This window comes from Xenopus laevis, chromosome 4L (assembly GCF_017654675.1).
Source record: "Xenopus laevis strain J_2021 chromosome 4L, Xenopus_laevis_v10.1, whole genome shotgun sequence".
NCBI classification, from domain to species: Eukaryota; Metazoa; Chordata; class Amphibia; order Anura; family Pipidae; genus Xenopus; species Xenopus laevis.
Window position 1 is genome coordinate 64,586,475 of NC_054377.1, and position 27,681 is coordinate 64,614,155.

Consider the following 27,681-nt stretch of genomic DNA (forward strand, 5'->3'; position numbering starts at 1 on the left):
TAAATAATAAAATTACACTTTTATATGATCAAAATCAAGTCTGTTTTTACATTAAAGAGCTTCATGCATAAAAATGGGTAGAAAATGTGCATTCTTCTAATCAAATTACACATAATCTAAACAGCATACCAAACAAATCCACCTATTTCCATACCCCATCATTTTCAGTTGTATAAAATGAGCTTGTATGTAAAAGATCTTTACTCTTGTTTGGGGTTATTCTGAAGATCTTACAGAGTGCCAACAAATCTAGAATGATGTGAATATCAATCATTCCAATGCAGCAACATTCCAGAAATCATTTGCCAAGGGGCTTGTCTTACATCTTACTTTTTTAAGGTAGTATCTCTCATTGATCCAGTCTATGCTGAAGACCATGGTTTGAGAAATAATCATGTTTCACGGGTGAATAATTAAGGTTCTACAGAGGGTGGCACCTGGCTCAGCTACCCTACATACAGTAGTGGCAGGGCACTGACATCACATGGGCAGGGCCGGAAATAGGAGTAGGCAGAAGAGGCATGTGCCTAGGGCGCAAAGCTTGGGGGGCACCAGGTATGTACCTCATAAACAGCCTACCCTTAGTCCGCCACTGAAAAAGGTTAAGCAGGTGCCGCTTCTGACGCAGGACTGTCCTGGGGATGCAAATAAGGGTTGTGAATGGCTATTTGGTAGCCCCCATGTTAACTGAAAGCCTACAGGAGATTCTATTTGGCAGTACACCTGGTTTTTATGCAACCAAAACTTGTCTCCGAGTCTTAATTCAAAAATAAGCACCTGCTTTGAGGCCACGGGGAGAAACATCCGAGTGGTTTATCCTACTGGGGCAGCTACAGGTACTGATACCTTGGATATACTTCATTCATACTATCTACCAGTTCCCCAATGTTTCATAGCATTCTTATTCACCTTATTCATCTAATTTTTCTTTCAGTACACTACAAGTCCCAAATAAATGCCAAATGATGCATCAGTTGTAGATGTTTCATTTTCTAAAGTAATCTAGTACATGCATAGACTTTTTCATTCTTTTAAGGGGTGGTTCACCTTTAAGTTAACATTAAGTATTTTATAGAATGGCCAATTCTAAGCAACTTTTCAATTGGTCTGTATTTTTTATTTATTTTTATTCTTCTTCTGAATCTTATCAGCTTTCAAATGGGGGTCACTAACCCCATCTAAAACACAAAAGCTCTGTGAAGCTAGACATTTATTGTTATTGCTACTTTTTATTACTCATCTTTCTATCCAGCCCTCTATTCAGGCGCCTATTCATATTCCAGTCTCTTATTAAAACCAATGCATGGTTGCAAGGGTAATTAGGACCCTAGCAACCAAATAGCTGAAATTGCAAACCAGAGAGCTGCTGAATAAAAAGCTAAATAACTCAAAAAACACAAATAATAAAAAATTAAAACCAATTGCAAATTGTCTCAGAATATTACTTTCTACATTATACTAACATTTAACTCAATGGAGAACAACCCCTTTAAAGAATAAAGCTTGTATTAATTAATTTTATGTGTGCTTTGCAACCTTATCCCATATAAGACAGAGTGCATTGACCAGCTCTGCTGGTCCTCTGGTGCCATCCTTTGGTGTATTTGAGTTACAGGGTACTTGAAGCTTCTTGAAACTTGGATTGACATTGTATGCATGCATTGCCACCAATAAATAAATAATAGGTTATATGGTGGGTTAACTGGCTCATGATGAATCTGAGGCTACTGTTTGTGTAGCCTTGTGTATGGCTATGATTTGATAAGGGGGCTGTTGTTATTAATTGAATGATCTCAGCTGAGAATATATGCTACATAAATGACACCTTTCGAACTCTGAAGATAGGTTTAATTGTTCAGGCAAGGGAAAGCTCAAATGGTCTAGAGCAGAGATCCCCAACCTTTTGAACCTGTGAGCAATAGACAGAAGTAAAATGAGTTGGGGAGCAACACAAGCATGAAAAATGTTCTTGAGATGCCATATAAGTGCTGTTATTGGCCATTTAGTAGCCCCTATGTGGAGTGGCAACCTACATAAAGGCTCTGTTTGGCAGTGGACCTAGTTTTTATTCAACCAGAACTTGCTTCCAGCCTGGAATTTAAAACCGATCTCCTGCTTTGAGGCCACTGGGAGCAACATCCAAGGGGTTGGAGAGCAAAATGTCACTCATGAGCTACTGGTTGGGGATCACTGGCCTAGAGCTACTAGACCTTGATAGCCCTATACCATATGAAGAATTAATATAGCACAACTGTGTTGTTGGCTTTAACTGCCCTTTAATCACCTATATAAAGCTTAAATAAAACTGAACAGTTCAGTGGTGCAGTTGATAGCATCTCTACCTTGGAGTTCTGGTGTCATGAGATTATTTCAGACAAGGGTAACATCTACATGGAGTTCTCCCCTTGTCGGTTTTCTTAAGGAAAGCCATGATCCAAAAACCTACAGGCAGTCTGTTTCCTGATAAAACTGACCATTGTGTGCATGGTTGTATAGGTGATTGATACCTTGGATCGTAGGCTGTTCTGAAATAAAGGATAATAAAACAGTTACTCTTTTAAGTACATTTAAACCTATTGATTGTAAATAACTTTTCGAACCCTACTTGGTTTCACCTGTAAATTATATAAAACAGTCACACGTGTTAACATAATTTCCACAGTAATTTAATTAAGCACAATAAAATGCCTATCTATATGTACGGATAGATATATTAACAGTATATGTAGGTTGCGTAGCGTGACTTGGATATTACATTTTTTTTATTACATTACAGTGACCACCTTACAAGTGTGAATTTACTTACATTAAATTTGTACTGCAAAAAAATAAGGGTTCTCCTAATAATTCTCAGGAAGTAGGAAACTTTTCAGAGGTAGAGGTTTTATTGCGTAAAACACTGGATAAAACTGTACTGCTTCAAAGACAATTTATTCTAACAGCAGAAAATAAAACAGCCATTGCTGGGGAAAAAAAAACAGCTTCTAATACATCTATACCAGAATAAAGTTCTGTAAACGGATGTGTTTGGATAATAAATAATGATCATGAACAAAATTTAAATACAAAGTTCTCTACTTGTTACAAGCATAGCAACAAAATCCTCTACTCTATTGATCTCAGGTTTTCTCCAAAACAGATTTTTTTTTTCCACTTTGTGTAGGAATGTAGACAGTATTATGACCAATATCACAGACTACAGAAGTTACAGAGAAAAAACTTGACATGTTTAGATATGAGAAGCATGGTGTTTTTCAGGAACTGACAATGCATCACTGCCGCTGTCACTTGTTTTTATTACAACTTACAAATGTTCTGGAAAAGAGGTCTATGTTGGGGAGGGGGAGTAGGGACAGTAGCACCAGACCAATTGTGATCAACACACGCACACACACGTCACAAGTAACAGGGGGTGTCTCCAGTGTCACAAACAGAATTATTGCCTGTCGTATCGGAAAATGCTCCGAGGACACAAAAGAATACTGAAACACATCAAAAGTGCAAGAAATGGAATGTTCTTTTTTTTTTTTTTTTTTGCTAAGATATTGAAGGTGGTGCAAACACACAAAGCAAGCGACTGACAGTCACCAAACACAGTAGTGCAGTTAAAATCCTAAAGCTTACTACAATCAGAGAGTTTCTTAATAACATTTCAATCTTTTTTTTTTTTCTTTTTTTTTTTTAGGATCATAGAAAGAGTTGCATTTAGTTTGTTGATTCCATTTAAGTAAGGCAGTGAGAACTATACTAGAAAAAAGAAAAAGAAAAGAAATGAGGATAAACCAGTAAGCAGCTTTGCTCTACACCAAGCAGGTCTATTACATTGTGACCTCTTGGAACATTTGCTCTGATGTCCATTTATTTCAGGCAGCATTTGCACATAGCACTCCTTCAGATGATATTTGTTTCTGGTCTCAGAACAGAACATCTCAATTATAGTTACACTTATTACAGTTTTGTCATTTTGTAAACTGCTTTAGGCCGAGTAGACATCTTAAGGCTGTTGGGGTTTATACTGAGCTCCCAGCCTACTCAAGAAATACTGATTTACCAGGCATCCTTTGCAAAGATACATCCATATTTGCTCCAGCGCAGTAACCCCTAGCATCCAGAAAGCATTTAGCTTTGATTAACACACTGCAAGTCTGACAGTTAAAGTAAATGTTTGATTGCTAAGGGTTACTTCAAAAACCAAAATTTGTGCTAAAATCTAGGAAATTCTAGAGCACCACTTATTTCAGAAGAAGTGCATTAAATGACTAAATCAGAACATATATCAGAATATACAATTTAAAAATGTAAGTGCTATCTGCACGTGCAGCTTTTTGATCGGTGATACTCTGCGGTGACGGTCAAAACAAAACAGATCACCACTGATCTTTAACCATTGCCAGCCGTGGGAAATGCTATACTTAGCCTGTGGCAGCCAATTGTTACCCTAAAGTGTGTGTAGGTGATTGGCTGCTATAGACTACTATGACAATTTCCCTTTGTTGTGACTACGTTGATTAAAATGCCACCCAGGCCACAGCCCGTAAGGACAGGAAGAATATACTTCCAAACCCCAAATTAGATTTAACATACAGGGGTGAAAAATTTGAGCCCCTACAGCCGCACAGGGCTACAGCTCCCAAAGCCCTCCAGAGCAGAAAACATTTAGGCTGTTAAGTGTAGTGAGGGACTGTTATAGGAATCTAGTTTAGGCTTTAATAGGCTATTGTGAATACTTCCAGTTTAGGCTTTTATAGGCTATCATGAATACTTCATATGCAGTCCAGAATTGAATGACTTGAGGGATCCAGTCTGTAAAAATGTATATTACAAACACAAGAAAAAAAATCTAGTAATAGAGAGCAGAGAGCATTCATATTTACATATTCATTCCAGCTACTTTTAAAGAGCTGCGTCCTTAAGAATTTCCTGCACTATGTCTGTAACACGTATAGATATTAACTGAGAAAGCCAGCCTGGTTTTTCTGCAGGGAATGCTTCATTCAAGTAATGGGAAGAATTCCCTTTTGTGCGAACAAGATGTATTCTTCATAGTGCCTTTTGCACACTAGGCTGGGAAAAAAAATTCTAGACTGTAACTGGTCTTTCAGCATCCCCAGCTGTGTCTAAATACTAAATACCACGAATGATAAATGCATTTCCCTCAATATCAGACATTGATTTTAGGGAACAAATAAAGATGGTTCAGTGGTTCACACTTGTATGTTTTTTTTTGTGGGTTCCTTCATCAAGTGATTCATTTGGCTGCATATGAAGAAAAGACACTGAAAATGCAATTTCAATATGCTGTAGGTCAGTACTGACCCCAGCTTGTAGGCCGTCTAAGATTTCTCCTATAGTGCTGTTGCAACACCACTTCAATTGATTTTCTCTGCAATGACAGCTCCAGTCAGACTGGCACCATGGCAGGCTACCAACTCATCTCATTACTATGCTCAGATAATGACAGCAGCTGGTGTCATATTATAAAGGTGTTTTCAACAATGAAAACACAGCCCCTCAATCTTCAAGGCAGCATTTAATCATGGAGATAGTATCATTTTTCACATAAAAGCATTCGCATTGGACAAAAGACCACTTCAACGTTTCAAAGGACTGACCTACGCACTACTCTTTATTAGCCCGATTTTCTCAAGTATTTGGAAGTACTCATCGACAGGTAACAGTTTAGCAGCCATTTTAAGGGTTGGGGGCTTGACATTCAGAATCATTTGTACACGTTTCAGAATTTGCACATAATCCTCTCATGCACTTAGCAATTCCTGCTTCTGCAAAAAGAGTATTTACAGACTGTGTAAAATAATATTGCAATATACAGCTCGCATTTCATTTATTGTGTTATTTCTGGGGCTGGATGCTCCCCGCTGTCAGCTGTGTTGAACATCCAGGTTTGACCGTTGGAAGTTCTTCTGAATTCCCAGTAGTCTCTGAATCAATTCGTGAGCGCTTGAACCTACGATCGGGATACTGGCTGTTGTCGAAAGGCATGCGATGAACGCAAAGCACGTGGGTCTTCAGATTTCCCTTCTGAGAGGCACTGTATGGGCAATATCTGCATTGAAAAGGTCTTTGACCTGTGGAACAAACGGAAACATTATTTTATATTTCTCCCTCTCTTTTCTCATATAACATGTATTTGCATATTATTATTAATGATGTAATATTATTCACATTTTAAAGTGAAAGAAAAAAATTTATCACATAAAACAGGCCATGTTTCATGACAAATGTGTTTTTATAATACATATCTGCCAATGAATAATCTTATATAGGCCCTAAAGTCTGTCCTACTGGCTTGTATGTGGCCCTGTGCTCAAGTACAAACCAAAGGCATGCACATGTTAGGTTCAATCAATGGACAAAGGTGGGTCTTTTGCTTCCATACTTCCTGTTTCAGTTAGTATTAAAACCTACATTTTGTTGTGATGAGCCAATGACACAGAGAACATCTCAAAAGCTATTTCTCCATCATCCTGCTGGCGGCAGAGGGGGTCAGCAACCCCCCAGCACAGGGAACAAAAGAAACTTGCAGAACAGCTGCAGTTGAAAATGCATAACTTTTAAAAAACCAAGATTAAATTAGATTTAAAATCATCGGCTGTTTAGATTTGGACATTTGTCTGAAGGTGACATTCCCTTGAAACCTACTTTCAAATGGTAAAATGGTAAAATGCACATCCCCTCAACTACCAAACAACAAATGCTGTGAGGACAGGACAGTAAACAGCACTCTCAGACCAAGAGATATTATTCTAATTTTATATATGTAAGGGATCCCATAGATCTAATCCAGCATAGATGTTCCTGTTTACAATGCATAATTATGCATGGATATGCAAGGGTATAATGGTTTAACAGGTGAATAATAGTGATGGGCGAATTTGCGGGGCTGTGAAAATTCGCTGGCGAAAGTTCGCCGACGTCAAAAAAAATTGTCGCCGGCATAAAAAAAACAGGCTTCGGCGTCAAAAACGGGTGTTGGCGTCAAAAAACGGACGCCGGCACAGTTTCACTAATTTTCCGCCATTTTGCGGGAAATCCGAGAATTTTTCGGTGAAGCGAAATGGCACAAATTCGCCCATCACTAGTGAATAAACTCATTAAATACATAATCCATACACAATCCTGATTTGCAAAGAAAATCCTAAGTGGACATGAGTTTCCACATATACAGTATATTACTATTTGTAGGAGCTCAGCATGTTCTGGAAATATCACACCAGGCATTTTGAACTTTGCAATAAAAATACTTTCTGTTTCTCTAGTCACACAGTTACCCATATTTAGAGGCAATAGAGGTATTAAATCATAAATTAAATTGACCTGCAGGCCAGCCACATATTGTGAAAAAAACAAACTCCTCAAGTTGCAGCTTCCAGGCCAAGATACAGGCTTCTTACTGATGGAACACATCTGTTTTGATATCACAAGAGGCACCTTGGTATAACATCACAAAAAAAATGTTTCCACAAAGAAAAAAACAATTGTGATGATATATTTCAATGAAAATTACATGGTGGGTCATAGTCAAATGTATAGGTAAAGTTTGCTCCATCTAGAAAGCTGGAACTTCTGGAGCTTTGTTTTCCCAAAGTTACATTATCTTGTACCGTATTATGCCAGAGGCTAAGGAAATATGAAATAGATTGTATACCCAAATAGTTCATTTTATGACTACAATAATGCAATGCAACACAGCAGAAGGCCTAAAATACATGATAAATATAAGACAAAATAATCTGTCTGACTGAGAATCTCACTGCTATCTAATGGGGAAAAATATCCTTAAAGGGATTCTGTCACAGGAAAACATGTTTTTTTACAAAATGCATCGGTTAACAGCACTCCTCCGGCAGAATCTTGAATTGAAATCCATTTTTCAAAAGAGCAAACAGATTTCATTATATTTAATTTTGAAATCTGACATGGGGGATCGACATGTTGTTTCTCAGGTGCCCTTAGCCATGTGTCTTGTGCTCTAATGAACTTCACTCTTTACTGCTGCACTGCAAGTTGGAGTGAAATCATCCCCCATTCTTCCAGCAGCACCCCATCAGCAGAACTATAACAAACAAGTTGTGCTCACCACTAATTTTTAAAACCATTAGGCAGGGGTGCATCAGCAGAACTATGGGAAGGAACCAGAAAACAGCTGCCTGATACATGCATTGCTAAAAATTATCCTATAAAAATGCCCTGCCTAGTGGTAAATATGAGCACAGCACTCAGCAGTAAAAATCCAGGTCCTGCTAACCCAAGTTGTGACTCCCCTAGTAACATTGAGTAGGAGAAAAAATAGCCTATCTGCAAGTAGTTCCATTATGAAGTGCTGACTCTTTCTGAAAGCAAAAGACCAGGTAAAATGTCCTGAGATGGCTGCCTAAACACCAACAATCAAAGGCGGTGATGCTCAACTATAACTCACAAGAACCACCCGCTGCAGCACTCAGAATCCTGTGACAGTTGTTTATTGTGCCTACAAACTAGGCAACGTTTCCGGCCAAGGCTTGAGGAAGGGCGTTGGCCCGAAACATTGACTAGTTGTTTGGCACAATAAACCACTGCCATAATTTATTATATCTGATGTAAATATGCAATACAAATGTTTACACAACAATAAATTGATGTAGCCATTGGTTACTCATCTGAGCTGATGTGTGTCACGGGTAGTCCCAGCTTGATTTTCAACACTGGGCCTGTCGAGACACTGTCCCATATTACCAACCATTCTACCAAAGTTTTGTTTTGCAATGCCTGTTTTGCAGAACGATTTGAATCCTTGAGTAAAAACCTGAAGGTAACATGAGAAGTACTTGAATGCATTCTTAAAGATAAGCATACAGTGAGCATACAAAGTTCAATCTCCATTTATCTTTATGTTAAATAAAAGCGATATGACATATCATCCTACAGTCATCGCAGCTAAATAGCTTATCACTGTGCAAATTACCCATGCATTTTTTGAAGCTAATAAAAGCTTACATTTTTTCAAACAGCTTCCTTCTTAATTGAAAGTTTTTAAAGTTAATTACAGAACCTCGTGACATGTTGATTTTCAGGCATCTTGTCAAGGTGCATCAGTCACTTTGTATCCCAAATGTGATAATATTTGTGGTACCAATACGATTTTTTTCACTTGAGGTGTTTAAAACCATGTTTATTGTGACAACCATTTAGGCTGTGCTAATTAGGTTTATATTGGCATAAATAATACGGTTTACGTAGTCACTTATCTTGAAATTGGGACATTATGAATGCAGAAAGATATTCTCTATAGGGACACTTTATTTTTTTATGACTTCCTTAGAATTTTACATTTTACACTGTAGCCTATTGGACAGTTGGAATTTAAAAATGTAGTAAAAAGCATATTATGGGGTTATAAATGGTGTAAGACAGGGGCGTAACTATAGAGGAAGCAGACCCTGTGGCTGCAGGGGGGCCCAGGAGGTATAGGGGCCCCACGAGGCCCTAATTCATATACAATTTCAATAAATATTGGAGAAACAAGTCAACCTCTAAACATTTTGGGGGCCTGAAAAATAATTTGCTGTGGGGCCCAGTAATATCTAGTTACGCCACTGGTGTAAGAAATGGCATATACAGTACATACACCACCTATAGCTAAGTAAAATCTACTTTTTAATTGATTTTAAACTAAAGTAAGTGTGAAATTGTACATAAAAGACATAAAAATTAGTGGTTCCTTGAAAAACATTATGTTGGCTGTCACCACTTTCTATGCTGTTTTTACACTACTTATGCTGTACTTTTTTTTTTCACATGGTATATAATGACAGATTAAAGAATTAAGATGGTAAAAGAAAATACACAATTTACTAAACACTGGAAGTATTTGTTCTAAAGGATGATTTCAAACACTACAATGCAAGGTATAAAAACACATATAAGGAAAAAACACTCTGTACCAATAAAATACAGCACTGCTTTTAGCACAATTTGTCCAGCGTAAATCATTTTACACAGCTTTATTAATAGACCCCTATGTATGTTATTTTATCTGACATTTATTGTGCTAATTAAAAAATATTTTTCATATGCAGTCATGTGCCAGAAAGGTTATAAAATATCGGTTCCTTCAAGTCCAAACTGTCAACATATCTCCATACAGATTTAAAAGTCCATCTTAAACAATACATCTATTCCATATGGTCAATAAAGTGCAACTAAAACAATGCTTGTGGAAAAATACTATTATTTCAGTAAGCTTTAATACACATTTAACACTAAGGGGCAGATGCATCAAGGGTCGAATATCGAGGGTTAATTAACCCTCGATATTCGACTGCCGAATTAAAATCCTTCTGCTTCGAATATCGAAATCGAAGGATTTTGCGCAATTCGTTCTATCGAACGATTGAAGGATTTTAATCCATCGATCGAAGGATTGTTAGCAAGCCTATGGGGACCTTCAATCGAACGATTAAATCCTTCAAATCGTTCGTTTCGAAGGATTTTAATCCATTGATCGAACGATTTTTGTTCGACCTAAAGAACATTAGAAAGCCTATGGGGACCTTCCCCATAGGCTAACATTGGCCTCGGTAGGTTTTAGGTGGCGAACTAGGGGGTCGAAGAAATTTTTAAAGAGACAGTACTTCGATTATCGAATGGTCGAATATTGGAATGATTTTTAGTTCGAATCGTTCGATTCGAAGTCGAAGATCGTAGTCGAAGGTCGAAGTAGCCAATTCGATGGTCGAAGTAGCCAAAAAAACTATTCAAAATTCGAACTATTTTTCCTCTATTCCTTCACTCAAACTGTGAAGTGAATGGGCCCCTTACAGTACACAAAAATGACTCTTTAATTTTATGATATATATATATAAATATATCTATATATATATAGATATATATATATTTATATATATATATATAGTCCAGACAGAGGCTCAGACTCACAGGTGTTTATTAAGCCTATAGCAGTATATATATATATATATATATATATATATATATATATATATATATATATATATATATATATATATATATATATATATAGTATACACACTATATCTACCCAACATTTCAGAACTTCCCTCTCCTTTTTCAAGCCCAAATCAATGTGCTAAAATCATTACCCCACTCTTGAATGTCTTTCTCCACCCTCTGTCCCACTCATTACACTTAGAGGCATATTTATTAAGGATCGAGTTGTGTTTTCCACGAAAGTTCTAGAGATTTATTATACCCCGACCAGGGAAATAGCTTGAATGTGAAAATACACCATCTAAAACCTGTTGAGGTCATGTAGGTGTGAATGGCAGAGGTCCCTTGAATCATGATGGTTGAGTTTTTTCAGAGGGTTTTGCAAGAAAATTTGATCAATTTAAGTTCTTGGGTTGTTAACCCTGAACTCTCTAAAGCTGGTTTTTCCATTCAAGTTTTTTCTTAAACACGAAGCATTTTGCGTTGTGAGTTCATTCGAGGTATAAAAAACTCTTAAATTTGAGCATTGATAAATAACCCCCTTAATTAACCCTTATATGTATACATTTTCTATACACCTTATAATCAAAATGTTTGTATAGATGCCTGTAGCAATGGGTTTAGTGCCACTTTTTGTTTGAAGGTTACATATTGCTGGATAATTATATTTAAAGCTGCTATTTAGGAACCTTTTTGCCATTTTCATGTTTTGTGTAAGATTGCACAAAAAATAATTATTTTCATACTTTCCACAAAGGCATATTTGAGGCATTCATTTTGCTCACTGGGACAAAAGGTACTGCCAGTGAAGAGATGGTATCCATTATCCAGAAACCCGTTATACAGAAACCTCCAAATTACAAAAAGTCGGTCTTCCATTAACTAAATTTTATCCAAATAATTCAAATTTTTAAAAATGATTTGTGTTTTCTCCGCAATAATAAAACAGTACCTTGTACTTGACCTAAACTAAGAAAAAAACCAGTTGGTCTCCCATTAACTTAATTTTATCCAAATAATTTGAATTTTTAAAAATAATTAGCTTTTTCTCTGCAATAATAAAACAGTACCTTGTACTTGATATAAACTAAGATAAAATGAATCCTTATTGGAAGCAAAACCAGCCAATTGGGGGGTTTATTTAATGTTTACATGATTTTCTAGCAGACTTATGGTATAAAGGTCCAAATTAAAGAAACATCCATTAACTGGAAAACCCCGGGTCCCGAGCATTCGGAATAACAGGTCCCATACCTGTATTTGCAATAATCAATGGGTTGATAATACAGAGTGTGAGCTGGCACTATAGGTTTTCTCATGACATTATTACCCACAGGTGTCCCCATAATCTTTAGCCAGTATGTAAATCTTCTCCCATTTTTTTTTTTACTTTTCTGATACAGATAATAGAGATACAGACATGCAGGGGCAGATTTACCTAGGGTCGAATATCGAGGGTTAATTAACCCTCGATGTTCGACTGCCGAATTGAAATCCTTCGACTTCGAATATCGAAGGATGTAGCGATATTCCTACGATCGAAGGAATAATCGTTCTATCGAACTATTCAAAGGATTTTAATCCATCGCTCGAAGGATATTCCTTCGATCAGAAAATTGTTAGGAAGCCTATGGGGATCTTCCCCATAGGCTAACATTGGCCTCGGTAGGTTTTAGGTGGTGAACTAGGGAGTCAAAGAATTTTTTAAAGAGACAGTACTTTGACTATCGAATGGTTGAATAGTCGAACGATTTTTACTTCGAATCCTTCGATTCGAAGTCGAAGGTCGTAGTCGATGGTCGAAGTAGCCCATTCGATGGTCGAAGTAGCCAAAAAACCCATTCGAAATTCATACTAATTTTCCTCTATTCCTTCACTCGAGCTAAGTAAATGGGCCCAGTAGACTCTTTATTTTCCAGCATTAGAATGTATATCTTAAAAACACATCTTGAGTTCCTTTGATTATTATATACAGTATATAGCTTTACAAGACATCCCATGGCACTTTACCATCCACTGATTTTATAAAGTATGTAGCCACCATCCAGGTACTCAAGGGGTTACAAATACAAATTGCTTATAGGAATAATACCATATTTCCACATAGTCACTGCCTCTTCACTCTACCTCCCTGTTGTTCTCAATGCCCACAACCCCCTCCTCTTTTATTGCAACTTAACCCCAGGGTCTCTAAGCAACCTCAGAATAAGTAGACTCCTTGCGAGTAATTTAAACATGGCCCATTTGTTTCATTGCCATATTATTCATGGTTTGTAATGATGTAATGTATATGAAATTCTATAATGATAGAGAATAGTCACCACAGACCATGATAAAAAAAAAAAAAAGATTTCGTTTTCCCTATAAACTGGGACCAATAAATAAAGTCTGCTGTCAAGAATAGTGAAAACGCTTACAAGCTATCACTGATGCTATTATATTAAAATATAAAACTCAAATAGGTTCATATTTCCACTAATTATCACCTTTTCGGATACTGCAACTTTAGTGAAAGCCCTTCTCATCCCTCTACACAGTAATAATATCCTACGCATTGATTCACTCCCAGTTCCCATTATAGTCGAAACTTATAATTGAATACAATATATGGGAAGCAATTTGTTCTGGGGGAGTTCAACATCCTGTTCCTGTACAATGGTGTCTCACATTGGGAGCAGACACAGTGTGCTTCAGCGAGAGTGTGGTGCAGGCATATTGTCTTGTGTATAAGTGTAAGCACTCTACTTCTTCCTTTTTTTTATTGTAGTCTTTCTCTTTTTGTCACTAAGAACAGTTGCAAGAATTACTGGGCATAGTCCGCCAAGCCATGAACAATGACAGATCCATTGATATGATTCAGTATTTAGGTGCTTATAAACAGGAAAACATAATCTTCCCAGTTGGTCCTGTGGCCTTTAAAAAAAATATTCAGAACTATTTTGCCATTGACTGTTCTTTAGACGTACATTACACTGTAATGGTATAGGATTTCCAGTTCCTCGGTGAATCCAGGGTGCAGAAGAAACAAATGGTGCTGGTTGGGTAGACCAAAGGCCTGCTGACTAAGACGTCACCTGATATCTTTATGACTGAAAAATCTAATTGTTGCTTATGTCAAAGCAAGGTTGTCTGATTTTGTTTTCACTCTGAATTATCTGATATCTTTGGGCAAAGAATGACTTTGCTGACTTTTGGATAACGTAGCTTCAGACTTCAACTGACTCAATTATTAAAGTCAGAATCAGTTTCAATCTCAGGCATTTGCAGACAACTGTATCTTTGTGCGGAACCTACTCTTTACGATGTTAGAGTGGACATATTTTTTATTAAGCTATAAAAAATGTTCCTCTGCTTTCCCTCTACTCCCGCAAAGGTTCTCTAAATTGAAAGGTGTCAGGCTTTGCTTTTTCTCTTTGCTTTTTTTTTCTTCCTCCTGGCATGATCCAGAATGGATGGCTGCGGAAATGACAGATGTCTGCAACCAGCTGCAATGAAGCATGCTAAAGTTTCACTCTAATCCATTTACTTCTTTGCAGTCACATAAAGCAATACAAATGAGCAGAGACTACCATTAGAAAAGTAACATGGCAGGAATACTTACTTTCATTATTGTGCTATTGTAGTGGGGCGGTGTGTAAAGTGCAGCGATTTAACCCTTACATTGCCAGCAATCACATCAGTGTGTTATAATCTTTTTTTAATACTATGCCATGTTTACATATCACATTTACATCAGTGTGGTTGCCCTATAAAGCAGCCAACCGCATCCCCCAACAATCCCTACTCCAAAGACAAAATGGAAATTACCCAAGCGGATTGTAAGATCGTATGAGCAGGGCCTTCTGGCCCTATTTATATTCTTGCTGACTCAATAAATGAAGAATTCGACGATGAAGACTAAAATATTCTAAGCAAACTAAATGCATTCATGCACACATTTGTTAGAACTAAATTAACCAGGTTTTAACTGTTGGTTTGATAAAGAAACATTTATGGGGCAGAGGGGCTCATTATTAGTGTGTGCCATTGCACCAGTAACTGGTAGCTATATTATACATTGAAGGTAGATTATACAGTACAGTACAGATCTGTTAAGCAGAAACCTGTGATCCATAAAGCTTCAACATATAGGAAAGCTATCTCCCATAATTAGCGATAATAAAACAGGACCTTATACTTGATGGCATTTATAGTTGTATAAATTCTTATTAGTAGCAAAACAATCATACTTTTAAAAAAAAATAATTTAATTTAGTAGGCTATAGAAATACCCTTTATCTGGAAAACACCAGATTCCAGATAAAAGATTCCATGCCTGCACTGTATGCAAATTAAGCATGTCAGGAAATATAGTTAAATATGAGCTAGTGTGTATAATTCTCTTTTTTTCCCTTGATCAAGACATGGCAAATTCAGAGCAAGAATAAACTTTTTTTTCCTGGTACTGTAAGTAGGGGTTCAGCTGAAGGGGTTAATTAAATTGTTTTTCAGAATTTCAACTCATCTGCTTGGAACCAAACATTTCAAACTGTCTTTAATGTGCAACTGTCTCGTTTGGTTCCTAACGTAACATTTTTTTAGTCTAATAGGCAATGCATTTTTAATGCAAAATAAAATGGCAAATATCATAAAAGCTTTTAAGAGTATTTAGCCCCACCTTCTTTATATGTGATTTTAACTGAACATCTAAATTAAATATAAAGTGTGTGATGTTGATGCATTACTTGATGTTCCCCGTACAGAACATTCCGACAAGATTTTAGGCGGATGCTAATCTAAAACTACTTAGAGGGAAGCAGGAACCTTTTGTTTGCAAGGTTTTAGTACACCTCAGGAACATTTTCATTTTTGTTCTTCCCTTTAAACATATGTTGAGACTCCCCATGTGTACAGCAAGTCTAATTTGCTTAACTTTAATATATTACTCTCAGCAGAACATACCTGAAAATTGCAGAGCAAATATGAAAATTATTTGTATAATATTGCATATATAAGGTTTCTGCAAAAGTGCACCGCTTTTAGCACTAGAGCAGCCATTGTTCTTCTTTCATTTTGTATTGTTATTTAGTAGATTATTGAGGTCTTGCTTACACTAACCATTAAGGTGGTCAGATTTGTATGGACTGAAAAGCTATTTCAAATGGATATCAAAAGTTTCCATTAAACCCTGTCCATTTCTGGTCATTTTTATATACACTTTTTTTTAAGAGTCTTTTGTGTGGTAGTTTGCCAAAGTAGTTGAATTGCATGTGATGCAATATTATATGAACAAATCTATGTAAAAGTAAACTTTTGTAAATGATTTATGTCTATATGGTTAGAGGAGACAAAATGCTCTTTGGTTTGACATCCAAGGCAACACAGGAAAGAAACTAAAAACAGTTACTTGCAATTATCCACGCAAAACATGGCCAGACAATGTTATAAAAGCTGTCCATCAAGAATTTTGCATTCTACAGAAGAAGAGTCGGTTACACACACACAATTTAGTAAAATCTGACTTTTTCGAGTCAGGCTTGATGCCAAAAATTTGAAAAAGTCTCAGCGAGACTTTTCCGGGATTTATCATGCGATAACCTGCGACAATTCTGAATCTGAATACTCCAGCTAAAACCTGTCAAATCCTGTAGAAGTCAATGGTACATGTCCCTTTTACAACTGAAAGATCTGTCTTTGATTTGAGTGTTTCTGAGGTTTTCGGGGGGGGTTTTTTCGCGACAATACGAAAAAGTTGCAGTTATTGTGCATCCAAAAAGATCTTCTGCAACTTTTCCTGTTTATGCTTTTTCAGTTTGGATTTTTTGATAAATGACTGACATTCTTGTAAATTAGTTAATCTTGAACATGTTGTAGTTAAAGGGGAACTATGAGAAAATGAAAATGTTATATAAGTTTAAGCATACTGAAATACAGTAAAGTAACGAGCTGGAGCCGGGCCCAGGTGCAGGCCATGCAGCCTGGCCCCCCCCCACCCCCTTCCACACGTGAATTTCTTACCGGCTACACCAGTAAGTAATCTGCCGGGTGGGGCCTGAGGGGGTGCAGGCAGGGCTATATTTAGGTCCGATGTCGCACTAGGCATTGGACCTAAACACACCCCTTACGTAGTGTGCGTAACATCAGCGTGTCATGCATGGCGGAAGTGATGTCAGCATGTCATGCACATGAGTATGTCACTTCCGCACAATTCCTTGGGCCCCCCTATCCCTCATCCCCCCCAGCTCCATAATCAGATTTCCAATAAAATCCGTGGCGATGGGTGGGGGGGATTTAAAAAAAAAACATAAAAAATACACACCCCAATAACTGTGCTGGCCTAGGCCCTCGGGGGACTTAATATAATTATGCCCCTGGGTGCAGGACCTGGTCCAATCACACCCCTGATCCCCCTGTAGTTCCACCACTGCTGAAATAAGAAGTGTTTTAAATACAATCAATTAAAAATTCTGTACGGTTTCATAAATAATAATAAGTTCATCTTCACTATTCCTCTCTCAGCATCTGTTTCTCTTAATTCTCTCTTCATGCAGGACTTGAGTGTCAGATAATCATTGACAGTTAGATCCAATATATCTTATGGGGGCTCCTTTTGCCTAGAAGATGTATTAGAGATCCCTGTATCAAAATCACCAGAAATCCTGTCTCTCTACATGCAAAATTTCTGCAAAAGGTAGTTATTTTGTTAGATTTTGTTTGTACTGGAATCAGTTTTTTGAGTGAGCTCTAATACATCTGTTAGGAAAGGAAACCCCCCCTATAAAATGTATTGGATCTAACTGTCTATGACTATCTGACACCCAACTGAAGCCAAAATGAGGAGAAACAGACGCTGAGAGAGGTATAGTGAAGATAAACTTGATTATTTCAAACAATGCAGAATATTAAATTGATTGTATTTACAAAGTTTTGTATTTCAGTATGATGAAGCTTATATTTTCATTTTTACGATAGTTTCCCTTAAAAAATGAAGAACAATTGTAAATTATCCATTTCTCTTGCTTTACATTTCATTTGCTCTGTGCAGAAACATTTCTGGTGGAGTCTCGGTTTAAGTTTATCTTGCTCATATTTGTGTTTTATTGTGTCCTCACTTTTTTCAATAAAAAGTCCACATTGCATCAGTTCATGCAAGACAGTTCAGCAGAGCTTCAGTGGAATACTGAGGGTATATTGTTAAGTGGGAGCAGTGGGCAAATACTATGTCACAGATCTTATTTTCTGTCACCCAGTTGCTGAGCCCCTCCTACCAATGGTATGCTACCATTTACATAGTCCTGTATCTACAATTGATGACAGGCAGTACAAAGCTGCTAAAAATCTGAATGCGAAAATACTCCGTCTAAAACCTGTCAAGGTCATGTAGAAGTCAATGGCAGATGTCCCTAAAGTTGTTTCTCAACATTGTGATCAGCACTGTATAAAGCCGGGGTTTTCAGGTGACAACTCAAAAAGATCCTTCAATTTGGAGGACAATTTGTACAATTTGAATTGTCGCACTATTTTGTTGTGACTCTTTCCGGCACCAACTTTTTCAAGCTGATTTCTTGATCAATGAGTAAAATTTGTGGATGGGAGTTACTGTAGGTCAACTTTGTTTAATAAATAAAATTGATCAATTTGGGTTTTAGTAAATACCCACAATAATCCACCCAGGAACACATCTAACAGTTTTATAGCTTGGATTTGTGGAAGGTTAACAAATGTGTACAGGACAAGCTCATTTATGACACTACTGGCTGGAGAGGCCTGTGATTTAAGAAAAGTTAGCTCTTGTAGGCATGCAAGATCTTAAACTGTATATATGTTTGAAGAACTAAACCTTTTGTGTCAGGATATGAAACCAATGTTTAAGGTTTTGTGTTAGAGCTTAAAAATGTAGCTTTTTTAATTAAAAAAAAAAAGTATTCAATAACTTTATCAATTTAATGAGAATATGGAAATTGCCAAAGTGCAATGGCCTTTTGTAACAGTATCTGCCTTTTCTCCAGGACATTACATACATGGTTAAAATGTGTTCCGCCAAAATCCATATCACATATATGCAGGTCACATTCAAATCTTTTATTTTCAAGAACATTATTTAAAAGTATTTTCTTCATTTTTACAAATAAACTATACAATTACCAAGCCTAGGTATGAAAGGTATGTAAAACTGCATATACAGCATGCTTCTACTAATGCCGAAAATAAACATTCTTTCATTCAGAAGATGAAAAATGGTGATGCTGCTTTGAAATACTTATGTTGTCTTAACGACCGAAGAATTAGCTTAGTTGCAAAAAGTGAAAAAATAAATCCTGTCTTTGAAGTGAGTAAATATAGTTTAAATCCAAACGTCTGCATTGACTAAAAACTTGGTCAGCTTTTATTATTCAGAGATTAAGCTCAACCTGAGGGGGGCGGGGATTTCCTGAATTTATTGATGTTGTTCTTATACATCCCAGTAGCATTTGTGACGTGACTGACAGTTGGTTAGATTACATCTTTCCTTTGTTTATCTTGTTACAGGTAGGCTCTGTCTCATCTATCTCGCAGGTTGCAGAACCTATGCCAATGCTCCATTCAGGTTGGCTGTGGTTTTCTTAAACCTAAACGCTCAGCTAGATGGTAAATGATATTGACCAAAACAATCCTCATTCACCGGAGATGATAAACTTCATCTCTAAATGCCTAGCTGGATTCCTGTTCAATCATAGTAGTCAGGGCTTGAAGAACTTATTACAGAAATAATACTAAAGTGTGATAGCACATTTAAGGGGGTAATTTATCAAAGGTCACATTTTAGAGTTTTTTTTTACTCTAATAAACTCGAATGGGAGCTTATTTATGAAAAAACATCTAAACATCGATTAAAAGTTAACTACCCGAAAACTTGAATCAAATTCATGCACAATTCAAAAGCAATTCGAAACGAGTTTTCCTCCGAAAAAAAATTCAGGAAGGCTATTAACATCTTCAAATGGGTCAACTGCCATTGACTTCTACATGAACTCGTCAGGTTTTAGCTGGCGACCTATCGAATTGCAGTTGTTTCCAGGGTAGTGGGGATGATACATCTCAGATTCAAATTTGAGTTAGTGGTTTTAAACTCGAAATTGTGAGGATTGGCCAAAAAAAACAACTTGAATTTACCATTGGAATCTTAGTAAATTTGCTCCTAAGTGTCAATGGGTTAGTCCATGGGTGCAGAGTCCCTACAGCAGGGTTCCCCAACCTTTTTTATATGTGAGCCACATTCAAATGTTAAAAAAGTTGGGGAGAAACACAAGCATGAACACAGTTCCCAGGGGATGCCAAATAAGGGCTGTGATTGGCTAATGGGTAGCCTCTATGTGGACTGTCAGCTTACAGGAGGCTCTGTTTGGCAGTACATCTGGTTTTTATGCACCCAATCGTTCCTCAAAGCCAGGAATTCAAAAATAAGCACCCGCTTTAAGACCACAGGGAGCACCATCCAAGGGGTTGATGAGCAACATCTAGATAGTTTGTAAATCATGAACAAACCGAAAGGGATTTATCTAAATTTAAAATAAAGATGCTCTGTTTGAAGCACAAAAATCATTATTAATTTGTCGCATGTGCCCAGTTGCAATACAGTAGTGCCTTTTCTTTTCCTGGCTGACAGAGCAGACAACAGTGCAATAAATATATACAGTTACAAGCAGTGCCACAAAGTGAAACATTCTGCATAGAGACTATGTTATGTTATATCTAGTATAGGTCAATCTAAAAACAACTGGATTTGCTGAGTAATCAATGAAGACGTTTCACTACTCATCCGAGCAGCTTCTTCAGTTCAACTGACTGGTGTGGGAAGTTCTCGGCATATAAACTCTTCCACTAATCCATTTACAATGGCACATTGTAACTCTTCAAAGAGGTGACATCTGAAGAAACTCACAGAGGTGTTGATTCTGTGTAGTTGTGATAGGATTATCCAATGTGTCATGCAACTCCTAGGTACAGGTAACATCCATGCTAGAAACAGGTGGGAATCTCAGTGAATCAATGTGTATAATTAGCCTGATTGGAGGTGTCCACAAAATAAATAAACACTTATTTGGGTTTGAATGACAATCGGGACTTTAAGACCGCTGCCTGGCATTTATTGGTGACTACCGCAAGTTTGCTACTGCCTAAGCGGCTGCAAATTAGCCGTTTCTGTCATTCAAAATTGGGCGCTTCACTGCGGTTAATTGGGTCCATATCAGAGTCCCGACCCTTTACACACTGGTTTCCGCTCTCGGTCCATACCCATAGGACCCACGGCTTCTGCTCATACCCAAGCACAGGACTCACCTATTCATAAGAAGACTTGCGCACACTTGTCCCCTTGATTACCGGACTCCAGGACATACAGAGTTACATATCGTATGTGTAAAGGCTGACGAGCCAATTCACACGAACAATTTTTGTTATGATTTGATATCCCGGAGCCCCACAAAATTTGGACAATTAGAGGGTAGGGATCCCTACTCCCCATGCAGCGCTGCTATCTTAGTATGTTTTAAATGTTTTTAAATGCTTTTGGCGTGGTGGTTAATAAATATTGCCTTTTATCTTAAATATCTTTTTCATATGGTTATATATCTTATCCCATGTTATGGGAGCCTAATATTGGAGGAGAAGTCCCCTTTCTTGGTTCATTAGTATATAATCCTAGGTACAGGTGTTACTTGTGATAGTTGCATGAATGGATGTGTGAAGTGTTCTGAATCCGCCGGGGTACAGATGTTAGAACAGCATTGTATGTAGCAGACAGGTGGTGTCGAAGGCCCCCACCTCTGTTCAGAGATGGTCTCTCCACCTTGACATGAATCGCCTCTTTCACGCCTCGTTCAAACCAGCGGTCTTCTTTATCCAAGATTTGGACCTTGCTGTCTTCAAAGGAGTGTCCCTTGTCTTTTAAGTGTAGAAAGACAGCTGAGTTTTGCCCTGTAGAGTTCTCCCTCCTGTGCTGAGCCATTCGCTTGGAGAGCAGTTGTTTTGTCTCCCCGATGTATAGATCTGTGCACTCCTCGCTACACTGGACTCCGTATACCACATTGCTTTGTTTTTCTTTTGGTGTTTGATCCTTTGGGTGTACCAGTTTTTGTTTCAGTGTGTTGCTAGGTTTGAAAAACACAGGGACATGGTGTTTGTTGAAAATCCTCCTGAGTTTCTCTGACACTCCAGCTACATATGGGATGACTATGTTTCGCCTACTATGTGTCTCCGGGCGGTTATTTCTATTGGTGTTCCTGTTGGGCTTGGTTGCTGCTGTTTTGACAAAGGCCCAGTCTGGGTAGCCACACGCTTTCAAAGCTCCTCTGAGATGTTTTTGCTCTTTGTCTTTGGACTCTGTATCAGTTGAAGAAGCTGCTCGGATGAGTAGTGAAACGTCTTCATTGATTACTCAGCAAGTCCAGTTGTTTTTAGATTGACCTATACTAGATATACTATGACCTGGATGAATGAAAATCTTCATAGTCATATGTTATGTTATGTTACTCTACAGGAATCAGACATCTTTTCTCCAGTTTCTCGTAACATGCAAATTAAATCTTTGTGTGCATATTAATATTTAACATATAACATTCAAGAGAGTACAGAATTCTTGTATTTTACTGAGAGGTGTTTTCTAATGTGGTAATCAATCTCCATTCTGGTGTTAACCTGTGTGGGTTATTATTATCCTTTACAGTATTTGTCTAGCAGTAAGACCTTATCACATACACACACATACTCCATGCAGATAGAGCTTTCAACTAAATTCATGTTTTAAAAAAGTTGGGATGTCTCCATTTTTAATCAAAAATAGGAATATAAAAAACGTGAATGAATAAAAATGCAGAACAAATGGAAATAAAACCCCCGAAAACCTCTAAAACCTCAAAGTAAATCAAGAGTTTAGAAAGAACAGCTCCCGTTGACTTCTACATGATCTCACCGGCTTTCAGAACTTTTTTTTAGAGGTTTTTTTATGCTTTTTACACTTATTAAATATTGAAATTTTCATGGGGTAGAGTAACTATTCTTATACACAATTTTTAGCACTTTGGATTCGGGAAGTGAAAAAAATAGAAATGTAAATAAATCGGCCACGCTATTCCTCCCGGTTAAAATCCACCAGTCTGGTTCCACTTGCTGGTTATATAATGCCACAGCTAACTGACACTTGCATAGTTATTATTCACATATTTTTCATCAGGGCTTATACAATATCAGGACACAATTTAGGAAGACTTGTGACTTGTTTATAATAAGTAGGAGGAGAAAACATAGTGGGAGAATTCATAAAAGTCTATACTAGAGACCTGTGCATAGACCGGAAGTGATGTCACATAGCATGGAAGTGTCGCCACTCAAATATCGTTGAACATGGGGAAAAGTGTATTTTATTTTTTTTCCCTTTTAATTGGTAGCCTGTAACCTACCTCACTGCAGCTAAAGGGTACCCACGGGCCACCCACAACTGTCAGGATATCAAGTAGAATCCGGCTGAGACCTGACTGCCATGCAGGTATTCCGCTGGTAGCCGACTTTAGTCTATACTACATTAAGACACTAGTTTATTATAAGCATGTTGTAAAATATAATATGAATAATCTGCTTTGTTTCAAATACGTTGCAAATAGAAAGCCAGAGAAAGGCTGAGCCAGTTTGTTCTCACCTGTTGTTACATGCTATATCTCTTTTTACACAAAAGATAATAAGAGAAAAAATAATGACAGATTCCCTTTAAATACTGTGCTTTTAGTCCCATGATATATATAAAAGCAAACACGATTTTCATTCCCATCACACTCCAGGGGGATCCATCTTCCAGTAATTTTCTTTTGGGAGGTCTATTAGTTTAGTACTTCTATTCTCAGGGCCAGCCATAATTTCTGGTTAATACAACTCTGAGAAGCTCCCCAGGCTTAACTCCTTAATTAGACAAAATTACTAATTAGTCTTGCTTAGCGTATATTCATTTTTCATGATATTTGCAAATGCATCTTATTTAAGGAAAACACATTAGGGCTCATTTATGAGGGAACGTTCAGTAGGGGAGCTAAGTTTGCTGCTCCTTTCTCTTCTGCATTGTTGCACTCGCCAAAACTTGGTCCATTCCGTCTCCTGTTTTAAATTGAGCACCTATTGACCCAGGGGAACTGTGAACCAGCTGTCACATTAGTGTGGGAATTGTAACGCGTTGGCTGCAATGTCATCTGGGACACTGGCCCCTGGCATTGGCAATTATGCTGGAATTATGGAGAAAATACTGCATTGTGAGTAAAATACAATGGTGGAATATTACTTTCCACACTACACAATGTGCTCATTTTGGTTTTAAATAAGTTGTTTTATTTTTAGACTGAGCAGGCCTGTTTTGGAAGTGCAAGGGTTAATTGTGACACCAATCTGAAGCTGTGGTAGAATTGAGAATGAAGGGACGTGCAGTTCAGCAACAGCTGGTGGACTTCCGTTTGGGATTCTAGAGCATTAACATGGCAGGTTAAATAAGGCCAATCTTCTGGGGGTTAAAATAAATGAAGTAGCCAGCGGCTTCCTAAGAGTGTGACCTCCTGACATGCTAGCATGTACCGAATCAGACTCCTTAACCTTTCCTCCTGTAATCCCTGCAAAGGGAGAGACATGCACGGCACTCCCAGGCAGTGGTTTCCACAGCTGTGAATCCACCTTTCAGCATAATTCAGAACAACAACACAAAAAGGAGGATGTGTTGGATTTCGCCTATGGCACAATAGCATACAATTTTGGGCCCTTCGGGCTAAAACCATAAATGCAAAGAGGAAAATCTGAGATTTCCCCCCTTAAACTTTCCACAACAACCTCAGCAAAACCACATGACTGCCTTGAACCATTTCCCTAGAGTGTTGAGCGCTCCTTTGGCAGGAAATCAGAATTACTCTTATATAAATTCCATCTGATGCCAGAGCTACCATCTGTGAGGAAAACTGCTTCACCTACGTCTGCACACAAAGCCACTCTCCCATAGACAAGGGAGAAGGAGGGAAAAAAAATTTGATTAATTTGCAGAATGCTTGTGATTTGCTCATATATTATTATAACTGCTCATCAGCACATGACAAATTCCCAGCACTCTGCACAGAAACCCGTTCAGTTTCAGCAGTTTTTTTGCGCCGGCACCTGACAGACTGCAGAGCCACTAATGACTTTCAGATGCTTACAAACAGTAATTCTATCTTCAGTCTGAGGAAGGAAAAAAAAAAAAAGAACATGAGGAAGAAAAGAGCAGAGTTATGGCCATTTTCATTTTCTCACTGCACAGAGGAGAAGGGTTTAACTCTTACAGGCAGCAGCACATGTTAGTGGCGGCGCGGTCAGCACTCTAACGTGAGCACATGAAATAGGAGACTAATCACCCATGGGAAATGTGACAGAATCTCCATGTTAGAGCAGACAGGAGTTATCCGAGTGATCATATCGTAGGGAAGGAAAAGGTCAGCAGACCTAATCTAATTAAAATAATAGGAGGCAACCAACGACATACACAGATGATAGACAAAGGGAGAACACACGTGCTATAGGACATATTATTTAAAGGCAGTCTATCTTCTGTACCTGTGCCAGAATAAAAAGAACTGATTATGCTGCTTGTGTGAACAGTTAAAGGTCTTTGTATGAACACACACAGACACATGTGCTCAGGATCATGCAAAGCTACCACAAATGCACTTACTATTGATTACTTACAAAGGACTTTGGTCTGCATAATGGCCAACATCTTTAATGATGCAATAAAAATAAGGATTGAGGATCCCCTCATTTACTAAAATACAATAGGTGCTAATCTGCAACATAGCATTAGGAAAGTGTAGCAAAAAAGATGCATTTTTATTTTGCATGATGTGCTTCACTGTTGCTTAGTCCTGGCTGCATTTCAAATCCACATATGTACCATTTATGCCACAAGCTCTCAAAATTTTAATGATGAGGGCAGCCCACTGCATTGGCCAAATTGTAAGTAGGTTCATGGTTCAAAACTACACCGAAAGGAGACTGACTCTGGAACATTGGCTAAGTTGTACAGCTCAGAGGTCAGTATGGACTCCCTTTACATTGTATGCAGACAATAGGGCAGAGGTTTACAGATATTTTTCAGTCCAAGCCAAATGAGACACTATTTATACAGTTTTAATAAATATATACATACAACATCTACCAATAATTGATAACAAGAGCCATGAGACAAAAGCTTCCCATTGACCACTGCCTGTCAGCAGTCCCCCGGTAGTAAACTGTTTTTTCCCCACACCAATGTCCAAAAGTGACATTGGACTTTATACTGTTAAAAAAAAAATACAATTTCCAGGACAGACTTATTATAATAGAAGGTTTTGTCATGCTACACACAGAACATTCCATTAAAACAGAGTACAGGTATAGGATCCCTTATCTGGAAAACCGATATCCAGAAAGCTCCAAATTACGGAATGGCTGTCTCTCATAGACTCCATTTTATCCAAATAATCCAAGTTTTTAAAAATTATTATCTTTTTCTCTGTAATAATAAAACAGTAGCTTGTACTTGATCCCAGCTAAGATATAATTAATCCTTATTGGAAGCAAAACCAGCCTATTGGGTTTATTTAATGTTTAAATGAATTTCTAGTAGACTTAAGGCTTGAAGACCCAAATTACGGAAAGATCCGTTATCCGGAAAACCCCAGGTCCCGAGCATTCTGGATAACAGGTCCCATACCTGTATCAGAAATTTTAACCCTCTTAGGAATCATGAACTCAAACCTGCGAATAACTCCGCAAATACAGTCTAAAGATTCAAAACCATAAATCCAACCATGAAGATAGCCTATTTCGATCATGTTAGATCTCACCTATGCAAGATATTAGCACATGGCTTCTGAGTAGGAATGCTTATTTTCGAGACTGGTCATAAAGCAGTAGATCCACTTGTGTCCACAAATAAGAATGCCATTTAAAAAGAAGAAAATAACTCAGCTGGTGGTAATCTTTATAAGGTGTAAAAAAATAAATTTTACAACCCCACAACACTCTTTTTATTATCCTTTATCTATATCGCACGTTTTCTCAACACTTTACATAGACTGTCCATCATTCTCATTCAAAACTTCTGCAGTCTTTGGATATTCATTGTAAAGGCCTATATCTGTACCTGATGCATTATAGATAATATTTTAAAGAACTGTGTGTTTTTTTATAAAGCCACTACATGTTTGTATTTGTTTTAGCTAAGACGTTTTTTGCAGGGAAACAAAGGCTGCAAAATGCACATCAGTCTACATATGAGAAACCACAGAAGGAACAAGCAATAAAACGGGATGTGCCATCTGTCCAAAAACAATAACCTGCATGTTCTGAATGCTTGCAAATTATTCAGCATGCAGCCCAACCAAATTATAGTGCCCCTTAAATAGAACAGTAGTTTGAGAACAGGAACCTTTTTGATGTCCTTTTATGTTTTACAAATCTCACCTAAATTGATTGCTACTGTTGGGGGTGTTTCTCAATGACTGTGTAAAAGTGTAGGATTTTTATGAGCCAGATTTAGTGCTACTGTTGCAGCTAAGTTATTTTAACATCTGACAATAGCAACAAAGATTTGCGTCTATGCCTCCTCTGCCTTAGGACTAGCTGTTGAACCAACCAGATTTCTAAAAAGTTCAATTAAAAGACAACTTTTAAAGGTATGGCATTATTTATCCAGAATGCTTTGGAGTAAGTATT

The 27,681-nt window shown here is 37.6% G+C and overlaps 1 protein-coding gene across 3 annotated transcripts in view; it reads right to left on the reverse strand.

Annotated features, from left to right (window-relative positions):
* Positions 1-2,670: 2,670 nt before the first annotated feature.
* Positions 2,671-27,681, reverse strand: part of znf536.L (zinc finger protein 536 L homeolog) — a 384,595-nt gene continuing 359,584 nt past the window's right edge. For 2 of the 3 annotated variants that reach the window (XM_041590228.1, XM_041590227.1), the window contains exon 9: positions 2,672-6,086. In XM_041590228.1, the coding sequence (XP_041446162.1) occupies positions 5,851-6,086 (236 nt within the window). In that variant the 3' untranslated portion in view covers positions 2,672-5,850. Of the gene's footprint in view, positions 6,087-27,681 lie in introns of all 3 variants that reach the window. The other variant, XM_041590230.1, reaches the window with a different exon arrangement.